The following is a 13,262-nucleotide window of genomic DNA, read 5'->3' on the forward strand; positions in this document are numbered from 1 at the left end:
TCTTGTGGGTTTTTTTCTAAAAATAACTGAGTAACTAATACATTAACAAAATTATACTGACAATAAAATCAATAACTACTACAATTTAAATGAAGGAAACTGAAAGTGACATAGTTCGCTATAAGTAATTTGATTTTTTTGTTGTTTATGAGTTGTTTTTTTGTTGTTTTTTTTTTGAGACAGGGTCTCACTTTGTACTTTAAGCTGGCCTTGAACTTTCTGTGTAGTCCAGGCTGGCCTTGAACTCCAGGTGATCCTCCTGCCTCAGCCTCCTGAGTGCTGGGATTATGTGCCACCATGCCCAGCTTGATTTTATCTATCTACTTATCTATCTTTTTGCTCCCTAGAGAAGCAACTCCTCCACATATTAACAATAGAGCTATGATTCAAATTCAGAAATATCTAACTCCAAACCTCAAGTTTTCTCCATTATTCCCACTGCTTCTTACTTAATATTCCTCTCCTCCTAAGTACAAAAAGTAGTTAAAATAAATGAATATAACTTAACTACATGGTCACCTTGAACAGAACCAGGAAATAATATTAATATGATTATTATAAGCAAACACGCAAAAGCCTTCCATAAGTTATTACAGTAGTTTATAGGCTAAGATAAATGGAGATACAGCCTGGTGGAGAAATACTATTTGAGCAAGTAAGTGGAAGACACTAGTATATTACCTTAGACAAGTTAATTAATTACCTTTAGACAATGACAAAAATAAAATTAAAAGCTAACTATTGAAATGTATTTCATAAAATACATTTCACATAGTTTAATACATTAAATAAGTGTATACTACTTATTTTTATTATAGTATTTCCTGAAAGGAAATCTTAATTCTCTAATTCCATAAATAAGAGGACTACATACCATAGTGCAGTTTGACAATAAATGGATGGTTTACTTCCACTAGTATATCCCTCTCCATCTTTGTCCGAACTCTATCTCGAACTAAAAATTACACAAGAGTTAATTATATAATACTTGTTTATATTTCCGTAAAGACTTGATCAATAATTTACCAATAAAAATATAAAAATATAAAATATAATTTCATAGTTGCCTAAATTTACATTCTATATATTCTTACATTATAATGACAATATTCTTAAAAAGTCAACAAATTCAGTTTAGATCTAGAGATGGGTTAAAGGTAAATAGGTTAATAGGTATTGGGCTAATGTGCTCTTATTATATATCAGTCTTTATTAGTTCAAATGAGTTTATTAATTAAAATTGAGTATAGTGATATTTTTATCACAGCCTAGAAGATAGTACATACATATGTATGGAGGTGGTTGTACTTTCTCTGTATAAAATATCAACACAGATCAAATGAAAAAACAAAAATTTTGAAAGCAAAGAGTACTGCTTAATAAAATTAAGTTCATGTTGAATTAAATAAAATATGTCACATTTCCTAGCATTAAATATTTACCTGGGCACACTAAATTAGAACATATGTCAATGTCAAATCCTAGAAGTACCACTCACTGACAAGAAATCTGTAACAATTATTAATGTTAAAAGGAAACTACATCGCTTCTCGGTCTTTTGGCTAAGATCAAGTGTACAAGGAAACTACATCTACTCACTTTATACAAGTAATGTATATCATTTCTAAAAATAGATTTTTTTCAAATTCTATTTTAGTAAACATTCGAATGTTGTACCTTTTAAAGAAGCTTTTTTTAACACCTTCATTGCATACAGCTGTCCAGCATCAGGCCCAGTCTTCTTTCTAACAAGAAAAACCTAATAGAGGAATTTAAAGAAAAATTTACGTTTTTATTCTCTCCCCTCCATCTCTCCCTCCCTGTCTCCCTCTCTCTCTCTGCACCATGTAACAGATTCATCTATTGAGAGACTGATCACTCACCTATGTATATTTCTATACTTTGTGGGATCTCTGCTTTTTTCTACTTGAAAGTAAACCTTTAGATCAGACCTAAACTAAAGGATCTTTTCAGGATTACAGTTTTCACACTTATCTAAGATAGTGCTTCTCACTTTTTCTATGTAGAAGAAAGTCTTTTTGTCTCTTTTCTCCAACCCATTGCAGATATGAATTCTACAATTTATAAACAAAATTAATTATTTAGGCCAGGAGTGGGTGCACATTCTAGTAATCCCAGCACTATAGGAGAATGAGGCAGGAGGACTGCAAGTGTGAGCCTTGCCTAGACAATTTAGGGACTTAGCAAGATGCTGTCTCAAAATACAAAACAAAAATGAATTATTTAGAAAAATGAAATTTAAAATTACTCTGTCAAATTGTTATAAATGTTTTTAAATGGCTGAGGATGTAACTCAGTGCAAGGGGCCTGAAATCAATCACCAGTACCAAAAAAAAAAAAAAAAGAAAAAAAGAAAAGTTTTAACATTTCTCACAGTGAACCAGCAACAGTTCATACTACACTTAGATTGCTCAAGAGAGTCCACATATTAACAAATGGTAGGTTTTTGAAAATATAAAACTATTATTTAAGAAAAGATAAATGAGAAAGACGATTAAACCAAATCACACATTTTATAGAATGTCACTAATATTTCTGAACTGAAAATGCTAAAAAGTTAAAACTATTATCCCATGTCACTTTCTTGTCTCAGACTTAGCCTAAGCTTCAACAAAATTTCCACAAACAATATAGAAGCCTTAGAAATTGTGGATCTTATCATAGAAGATTTCAAAAACTTCATTATATGGGGTTATTTTTTCTGGATTTAAACTTGGAAAGGATATTCCTAAAAGTCTAGGAGTTCATACTGATGAAAATGGTAAGCATTTAACCAAGTGTCAAATTTAATATATCCCATCGTCTACTCTCATTGCCCTCTATGATGAAGCATTTAAAAACAAAATTAAGGGCCAGGGATTTAGCTGAGTGCTTCCACCGCCTGCCTCGCAAGTGCAAGGTCCCGAATTCGATCCCCAGTACCAAAAAAAGCAAAAAAGCAAAAAAAATCAAAATCAATATGTTACCAGTGCTAAATCAGAATTTTTAGTCACAGAAGTGTATCATTCAAGATGTTTTAGATAGAATATACACACAAACTGGATTATCATGGAGCTTTAAAGTAATATAGTATCTATATTGATTAATCTATAGAAGTTACAAAGCCAGATGCATATTTACTCATCTATTTTTTCATATTTTTGTTTGTAAGCTAGGCAAATGGTATTAATCAAGTTTTCAGTGAGTTTTACTGAGAAGATCAACTAAATGTAGGTAGCTAGTTTCCTTTTTTATAGTCAAAATCTTGTGAAAAAGAGAAAATATCAAAGGGATAATTGTGAGTGATGATCTTACCACAACCAAGAGAACTATATCAGTCACTTCCAGGAAACTATTTCTCAATCTTTTTGGTCTCAAGAATCTTTTAAAATCTTAAAAAATTATTAGAAACTCCTATATGTTGGTTACATCTATTGAAATACTGTTTTGTTTGTATGAGTTACATCTATAGATATTTACTGTATTAGAAATTGGAACAGAAAAAAATAAATATGTATCAATTCATTAAAAACACACCTGCTACATGTGAAGATAAATATTTTATAAAGATAACTATATTTTCCCAACTAAAAAAGTTAATGAAAAGAGTGACACTGATTACCATTTTTGCAAATCTCTACAATCTGATTTAATAAGAGAAGATACATGGGTTCTCATATCTACCTCTATAATTAACCAATTACAATTAAGTTGATTTGCTTGAAGTACAAGTAGTAATATCAGGCCTCACAAGACATAATTTGTAAAATGGAAAAAAATTTGATATCCTTGTCACATAAATACTCTGAAGACACACTAGGATTTGACAAATGTCAGTTTCTTAAAAGTCTGTAGAAATGAAGAATCTGGAACCATATCCATTAACTGTCTGCATTTGGATACACAAAAAATCCAGTGGTCTACCTTGCATTTTGAGTGGATTTTGCACTTGTGCCTGATTTAATTATATCATGCATCAGTCAAGACAAAATATTGATTAAATTAGTTATATTGATCTTCCAAATAGTGCCTCAGCAATCTTACCAGAAAAAAATTTTCAATTATTAAGCTCAAGGTGACACAAAAATTTCTAACATTTCAATTTTTCCTTGAAAATTCTAATTATATCATTGACAAAAATATTGCTAGTTGTTCTTTTCTATTAAGTAACAGGCTCACTTCTTTCATTTTGCAAAAACATGTACCAAATACCCAAATTTATGTAACCATTGTTGGCCAGCTACTGTTTCAAGTAAAAATGGTGAGCCATGAAAAAACAGGCTAATCCAGCTGACAACTCAACTCCACAAGTGTTCTGCCTTCAGATAACCAGTTAATTTTGGGTACACCTAAAGTGCTTCATGAGACAGGAGGGAGGGGAGGGGAAGGGGAAGTAAATAGGAGCAAGATGTGATATGTATTTGTACCAATATCACACAATGAATATATTCATTATGTATTACAAAACTATACTAATGAGCCGGGCGTGGTGGTGTACACCTGTAATCCCAGCACTCCGGAGTTTGAGGCAGGAGGATCACCATGAGTTCAAGACAATCCTGGAATACATAGTGAGTTCAAGGCCAGCTTGAACCATATAAGGAGACCCTGTCTCAAAAAAGAAAAAAGAAACTATTCTAATAAAAATTTTAAAGGGCAATATTAAAAAGTATATTTAAGGATTGAGATTTAATAAATTAAATAACTATTAATGTTTCATCAAGAATATTCTTAAATTCCCTCATCCCAGAAAGAATGGCTGTTATCAAGAAATCAACCAATAACAACTGCTGGTAGGGTTGTGGGGAAAAAGGAACCCTTCTCCCTTGTTGGTGGGAGTGCAGACTGGTGCAACCTCTGTGGAAATCAGTATGGAGATACCTCAAAGAACTAGGGCTAGAGGTCCCATTTGACTCAGCTATTCCCCTGCTGGGTATCTTCCCAAAAGAATTAAAAGAATCATACCACACCGATATATGTGCACCCATGTTTACAGTGGCACAGTTTGTAATACCCAAAGCATGGAAACATCCCAAGTGCCCATCAACTGGAAACTGGATAAAGAAGATGTGCTTTTTTTATAAAATGGAGTACTACTCAGTCATAAAAAATGAGAAACTGGAGACATTTATAGCTAAATGGAAGCATATTGAGGCCATACTCTTAAGTGAAATAAATAGGACACACATGTGTAAATACCGAATAGTTTCTCTAGTGTGAGAAACTGAAAGTGTAAATAAGGATTAAAACTATTAAAATGAGTAATTCATCATTTGAAATAGGAAGAAAAGGTCCATAGGGGTAGGGGAAGTGGGAGGGGAAGGTGAAAGGAAAGAAGGGAAAGGAAAAATTATGAGAAAAGATAAAAATGGAAACAAAATCTATGTAAATAGGGAAGAATGGAGGGGGTGAAGGGCGCACAGGTAATGGGGAAAAAATAAGAACCAAGATACATCATGTACAGGTATAAGCACCCAATGATAAATGTAAACTTACTGTATAACTAAAATATACCAATAAAAAAATTTAAGGGAAAAAAAAAGAATATTCTCAAATTCAAGTAGGAGGTAGTGGAGAATACGATGGTTACTGGTAGTGCTTGGAGTAATTACATTTATTGTACTAAGTTGCCAGCTGTTGTACAAATAATATCCTAGACTTATGAAATAGCTTTAATCTAAAGACTCTCTGAAAAGATCATGGGGATGCTTATGAACATGCAGACCACACTTTGAGAATTGATTTTCTAAAACATAGTCCATGAAATTTCAAAGAACAGAGTATACAGGTTGATAATAGGAAATCAAAAAACAAGTCTAGGCTTTGAGAAAGACACTGTTGCATAAAGCAGTCATTTCTTCCTAGATCTTCTAACAATCTCTAGTCATTTAGTCATACCATCCCAATATGTCACCTACTACAAGTTATTGTTCCCAGTATAGAGAAGCAACCATTTATTTGTTCATTATCTAATCTACTTTAGTGAAATAAGGCAGTTACAAAAGGTTAAAGATTACATGGTTTCTCTAATATGAGAGACCCAAAATATAAATAATTTAAAAAGCAAATAAAGGAGGCATGTTAAGAACAGGAAGGTAAACAGCAGGACATAATGTCACATGCCTGTAATCTCAGCACTCCACAGGGTAAGGCAGGAGGATCACTGCGTGTTCGAGGTGAGGCTAGGCTACATAGTGAGTTCCAGGCAAGCCTGAACTACCTAGTAAGACCCTTCTCAAAATTAAAAAAAAAAAAAAAAAGAAACAGGAAAGTAGACTTTGTAGAGACTGGAAAGGGATCTGAGGAAGAGGGAGAGGGGAAGTTGGGGGCAAGAGAGTGAAAATAGAAATGATCAAGATGCAACACGTATATGTATCAAACACACAAGAGAAAAGAAATCACTATGGATTGTAAACATATACTAATAAAAATTTTTAAAAACTTTACAAAAATCATCTTTGTCTGCCCTCTTCCTATAATCAACAACAAATGTAGTTGCATGGTTTCAAACTACTGCACCTAAAACCAAAGCTAATCCTAACAGGATAGAATTCTTTTCAGTTACACTAATACAATTATGGGAAGCTGTCTAGACTGAATATGAATGAGAAGTTACTTCAATATTTTACCTTCACCACATGGAGTTTTGTATTTTCCATTACAAATTACTAAATCAGTACTTGTTGAACTGCACTGGAAGATCACATATTTTTAGATGCTGATTGCAGAGAGAAAACCAACAACAGGAAATTTTAAAGTATAAGCATATATTTTTAAAACTATCATTTGCTAGTTTATCAAATATTTAAGAGAACAAGTATTCAATATTTTCAAAAATACATTTTAAAACCTAGAGTTAAGGCTTTACTCTCATAAAAGCTAAAATATACGTTTTTATAATTCATGAACGTATATTTTGTATAAATATGATCTGGAATATAATATATAAGAAGTCTACCAATTCCAAAACTGTTTTATGTGTTTTATTTGTGTCTTAAAATAATGTAAGCATTATGTATACTATTTTTTTTCTGGTACCAGCAATTGAACCAAGGATCTTGTGCTTGCAATGCAGGCCAGGTGCCAATGAGCTAAATCCCAGCCCTATGTATACCATATTTTAACCCATACATTAGTGATCATTAATAGCACTGTACTTGATATACTTAGTAAGGAATTTTATATGCACCTTTCATGAGAATAATGCTTGTTTCTTTAAAGTACTATTTTTAATTAAATTTAGTAGTATCTCCCACCAAATAGATTATAAAGACATTAAATATCATAAAACTTTGAGCTAAAAATCCCACATTCTGCATTTTAACAATGGAACCTTGGCAGAAAAATTTAAATAAGACTCTGCAGGGCAAAGTTCCTTGGAATTGCTCCTACACTTATGTGATTCATAGCCTTGGCCAAATTCCTGAATAGGTTCAGCATATAACCATCACTCCCACACAATGCCTACGCAAATGATGCAACACTGATAAGCAAGTATGTTCACATCTAAAGAAAAAAAATAAAGGCCAACTCCTTAATATTTCTTTGGTTGATGAACTACTTAAAACTCACTATTCTGTATTTTAGTATGAGGAATTTTCAAAACATATCAATAATACCCTTGCTATACACCAAAGTTCCCACACAGAAAAAGCTGAATGTTCCTTGAATTTAAGGACAAGTTGTCAGCATGTTGCTATATTTAACGTGAGGATGTTACTGAAAGAAAGTTCATTATATTATATAGTACTCTCTTTTTTTTTTTTGGTCCCGGGGATCGAACTCAGATCCTTGAACTTGCACAGCAGGCAGCTAAACCACTGAGCTAAATCTCCGGCCCTACTACTCTCTTTATGAAGATCCATAAAAGAAATTTATCTGATCTTAGAATTGAGAAATTTAGTTGGAAAAAACTAAACGTAGATACAAATAATTATATATAACAAATAGCAAAATAATTTTAATAGCTTTGTTTGTCTACCTGATACAATTCTAAGTCAAGTATTTAAGCATTTATACAATTTAGGATATAAAATAAATTTATTTCTGTTCTAAAATTAACATCATAAAAATTGCTATCAAGTGAAAAATAGTTAAAAGAATTTTATATTTTAAGATACATTAAAATAATGGTGTATAGAATGTACATATCAACTCCACAGGTTAGTTTTCAAGCCACCCACCCCTGCCACCAACTTATTAATTGCACTTCTAATTTTTCACTCCTTGAATATGCTTCAAGTCCTGTTTCCTTGTCTGTATATAACACCTTGCACCAATTTACCACTAACCCATAATCTACATCAGTCTCTTTTTTTTGGGTCCTGAAAATACTTTCATATGTTTCACATGTTACATTCTATACTATATAGATATTAAACTGCTTTAAGACAATTAATGTCTATTTTATATTTGTGAATACTACTCATACAACTGTTTTGCACATACTGAGTGCTCAATAAGTCTTTCTTTTAAAATGTTCCAGAAAACTACAAATGATCACTGCTCAATTGCCTTACCTTTCCCCTTTGAAACTAAACTTGATCTACAATGAAATTAGTAGTTTCTTCTTATATGTCTTCGTCTTAACTTGTGGTTGTAACAAATTTAATAATGAGAATATTAGTTAATTTTTCTCAATTTTGCTCTCTCTCCTAAAATTTAAGATCCTTGAAGCCAAGAGATTCTATCACATAATCCATCTATCGGCAATACTTCATCTCTCCCCACTTAATATATCCTTGATTCACCTCACTTTTACACATGATACATGAACTCATACATGAATTAATTTCTCAGAAACAGCAGAATTAATTAATTTCTCAGATAACAGCAGAGATTGTGCTCATAGTGCAAGACATGATTAATAAATCTAGAGAGGAGCTGAGGAACAAGATCGAATCCCAACACAGGAAACAAATGGAATCCATAAAATAGACGCAAACAGAATTGCAAGAGATTAAAAACTCCATTGAAAGTCTATGCAGCAGAATGAGCCAATGTAAGGACAGAATTTCAGATACAGAAGATAAGATTGCAATTAGTGACCAGGAAAAGAAAAGTTGCTTCAAAATTGTAAGGGATCACGAGAAATCAATCCAGAAGCTGCTAGACGATACAAAGAAGAATAATGTAAGACTGATTAGAGTCAATGAAGAAACAGGAGAGAGTGCAGATGACATAAAAAAACTGTTCACAGAAGTAAAGGTAGAAAACTTCCCAAGCAGGGGAAAAGAACTTGACATACACATAAGTGAGGCATATAGGACTCCAACAAGCCTTGATCAAAAAAAAATATACACACAGGCATATAACTGATAAGATTCCAGAAACCCAACAGAAGGCAGTTAGAGAAAAGAAACAAATCACACACAAAGGAAAGTCCATCAGAATCACAGCAGGCTTCTCAACTCAAACACTCAAGGCAAGAAGACTTTGGAGTGATGTATTTCAGGCCCTAAAGGAAAACAGCCTCCAACCCAGACTGATGTACCCTGCAAAACTATCTTTCAAAATTGATGGAGAAATAAAATACTTTCATGACAAAGAGCACCTTAGGAATTTCATGTATATCAAACCAGCACTCCAAAAAATTTTAGGGCAATGTAATAGGAAAGGACAATGAGGATCACAGCCCTAGGAAGCCCAGCAGAATGAATCCATTGTGAAGAACAAGAAAGTAAACACAAAGGGGGAGAATCCAAAAAAAAAGAAAAAGTTATGACGATGATAAGACAATACACAGTTATAACGATCAATGCTAATGGTCTCAATTCACCAATCAAAAGAAATAGACCGGCAGAATGGGTCAAGAAGCAAGATCCAACAATATGCTGCATACAAGAAACACACTTAATTCAAAAAGAAACTCAGAGGCTGAAAGTTAAAGGGTAGAAAACAATACCCCATATGACAGGAACATGAGAAAAAGCAGGCATAGCTATCCTCTTTCAAGATCAAGTGGATTTCGAACCAACACTGGTTAAGAGACAAAGAAGGACACTACATCCTTGTAAAGGGAACAATCCAGCAGGAAGAGATGACAATCTTAAATATATGTGCACCAAATGCTAGTGCACCCAACTATATAAAATGAATGCTAATGTACATGAAAAGTCATATATGCATTAGTACAAGAGCAGTGGGGGACCTCAACACCCCACTGTCACAAATAGATAGATCAACTAGACTAAAAATAAGTAATGAAATACTAGAACTCAATTGAACTCTTGAACAAATGAACTTAACAGATCTTTACAGAGTGTTAAACCCTGCAAAAGCAGAATACACAGTCTTTTCAGCTCCATACAGGTCGTTCTCCAAAATAGATCATATACTAGCTCATAGAACATGTTTAAGTAAGTGCAAAGAAACTGAAGTTATCCCCTGTATATTATCAGACCATAGTGCAATGAATTGGAGATCAATAGCAAAAGAAACTGGAAAAATTTCATGAACACATGGAAATTGAACAACACACTTCTGAATAACCAATGGATCACAGAGGAAATTAAAGAAGAAATGAGATAGTTCCTTCAATTAAATCACAATGACAATACAACATATCGGAATCTATGGAATACAGTGAAAGCAGTCTTATGAGGGAAATTCATAGTAGTGAATACTCATATTAGGAAAACAGAGCGAACCCAATTAAACAACCTGATGCAGAACCTCAAGCTTCTAGAAAAAGAAGAGCAGGACAAACCCAAAGCTCATATAAGGGAGGAAATTATAAAGATCAGAGCAGAAATCAATTCAATGGAGATAAAGGGAACAATACAAAAAAATTAATGAAGCCGAGAGTTGGTTCTTTGAAAGAATCAACAAAATTGACAAACCCTTAGCCAACCTTATAAGAAAAAAAGACAGAAAAGGCCCAAATCTATGCAATTAAGAATGAAAAGGATGAAATTACAATGGACCCAGCAGAAATCGAGATGATCATCAATACCTACTTCGAGAGCCTATACGCCAATAAGATGGACAACACAGAAGAAATGGAGATTCCTAGATACATATGAATTACAAAAGTTGAACGAAGAAGACCTAAAAATTCTACACAACCCAGTACCAATCAAAATTGAAAATGTAATTAAAAATTTACCAACTAAGAAAAGCCCAGGTCCTGATGGCTTCACTCCTGAATTTTACAAGACATTTACAGAGGAACTACTGCCACTACTGTTTAAACACTTAAAAGAAAATGAAAGGGAAACAATACTCCCAAATTCATTCCTGGAAGCAAGTATCACCTGATCCCCAAAGCAGAGAAAGACTCAACCGAAAAGGAGAACTATAGGCCAATCTCACTAATGTACATAGATGCAAAAATCCTTACTAAGATACTACCAAATAGGATGCAGAAGATCATAAAGAAGATCATACACCCTGATCAAGTGGGACTCATCCCAGGGATTCAGGGATGGTTCAACATATGCAAATCAATCAATGTAATACACTATATCAATAGATCCAAGGACAAAAAACATATGATCATCTCAATAGTTGCAGAAAAAGTATTTGACAAAATCCAACATGCACTTATGATAAAAACCCTAAAAAAATTGGAACAGACAGTCACTACCTCAATCTGATTAAAGTCATCTATGAAAAATTAACAGCCAATATCATACTAAATGGTCACAAACTGAAATCCTTACACACTAAAATCAGGAAGAAGGTAAGGATGTCCACTATCACCACTCTTGTTCAATAGTTTTGGAAACATTAGCCACAGTAATTAGACAAGAGAAGGAAATAAAAGAAACAAAGTTAGGAAATGAAGCAGTCAAATTGTCATTATTTGCAGATGACATGATACTCTATATGGAAGACCCCAAGAACTCCACCAAAGTCTTCTAGACTTCATAACCAAATTCAATAAAGTAGCTGGATACAAGGTCAACACACAAAAATCAATAGCTTTCCTCTACACAAGCAACAGACTTACTGAGAGAGAAATAGGGCAAACAATTTCTTTCACAATAGCATACAAAAAACTGAAATACCTAGGAATCAACCTAACAAAAGAAATCAAAGACCTCTTCCCTGAAAGCTATAGAACTCTGAAAAGAGAGATTGAAGATGATATCAGAAAATGGAAACACATCCCCTGCTCCTAGGTAGGAAGGATCAACATAGTGAAACTGGCCATACTTCCAAAACTGCTATATAGATTCGATGCAATCCCAATTGAAATCCCAGCAGCACATTTCACTGACCTTGAGAAAACAATCCAAAAATTCATTTGGAACAAGAAGAGATCCAGAATAGCAAAAGCAATTCTAGGTAACGGAGACATGGCAGGGGGTATCACAATCCCCAACCTGCAACTACACTACAAAGCTACTGTGATAAAAACACCACGGTACTGGCAAAGAAACAGACCTGAGCACCAGGGGAACAGATTAGAAGATGCAGAAACACCAGACACACTCAGCCATCTCATCTTCGATAAAGGAGCCAAACACCCTCACTGGAGGAAAGATAGCCTCTTTAATAAATGGTGCTGGAAAAATTGGGTATCAACTTGCCAAAGATTAAAACTAGACCTATATCTCTCACCATGCACTGAACTAAAATCGAAATGGATTAAAGATCTACGTATTAAAATAGAAACTCTGAACCAGTTGGAACAGAGGTTAGGTAGAACTCTTGAAGACATCAGTGTAATAAAAGATTTTATGAACAAAACCTCAGTTGCCCTTGAACTAGCACAATCAAGAAGTTTGTTCTCTTCTTATTAAAACACTTCTGCCCAGCAAGAGAAACCACCAGCAGTGTGAAGAGACAACCCACAATGGGGGAAAAATTTTTCACCTACTTTTCCTCAGACAAAGGTCTACTATCTAGAATCTATAAAGAACATAAAAAGATCAGACCTCCCAAATTTAAAGACCCAATCGAAAAATGGGCATCTGAAAGGAACAGACATTTCTCAGACAAAAAATAGAAATAGCAAATAAACATGTTAAAAAATATTCAACATCAATGGTCATTTGAGAGATGCAAATGAAAACAATGCTGAGGTTCCCCTTCACTCCAGAAAGAATGGCTGTTATCATGAAATCAACCAATAACAAATGCTGGCGGGGCTGTGGGGAAAGAAGAATCCTGCTTCACTGCTGGTGGGAGTGTAGAATGGTGCAACCGCTGTGGAAAGCAATATGGAGATACCTCAAAGAACTTGGACTGGAAGTCCCATTTGACCCAGCTATTCCCCTGCTGGGTAGATTCCCAAAAGAATTAAAAGAATCATG

At 33.8% G+C, this 13,262-nt stretch overlaps 1 protein-coding gene across 11 annotated transcripts in view; it reads right to left on the reverse strand.

The window, feature by feature from the left end:
• The window catches only part of Rps6ka6 (ribosomal protein S6 kinase A6), a 238,506-nt gene that overhangs the window by 154,181 nt on the left and 71,063 nt on the right, over positions 1-13,262 (reverse strand). For all 11 annotated transcript variants that reach the window (XR_015445581.1, XM_087196632.1, XM_087196622.1 and 8 more), the window contains 2 exons: positions 1,678-1,759; positions 875-955 (listed from right to left, as the gene is read on the reverse strand). Coding sequence is in view for 10 of the 11 variants with exons in the window: in XM_087196622.1 (XP_087052748.1) it covers positions 875-955; positions 1,678-1,759 (163 nt within the window). In the remaining variant the exon portion in view is untranslated. The remainder of the gene's footprint in view (positions 1-874; positions 956-1,677; positions 1,760-13,262) is intronic.

Source organism: Heterocephalus glaber, unplaced genomic scaffold (genome assembly GCF_053883595.1).
Source record: "Heterocephalus glaber isolate CG9 unplaced genomic scaffold, H.glaber_assembly_v1.0 deba00001613, whole genome shotgun sequence".
Taxonomy (NCBI): Eukaryota; Metazoa; Chordata; class Mammalia; order Rodentia; family Bathyergidae; genus Heterocephalus; species Heterocephalus glaber.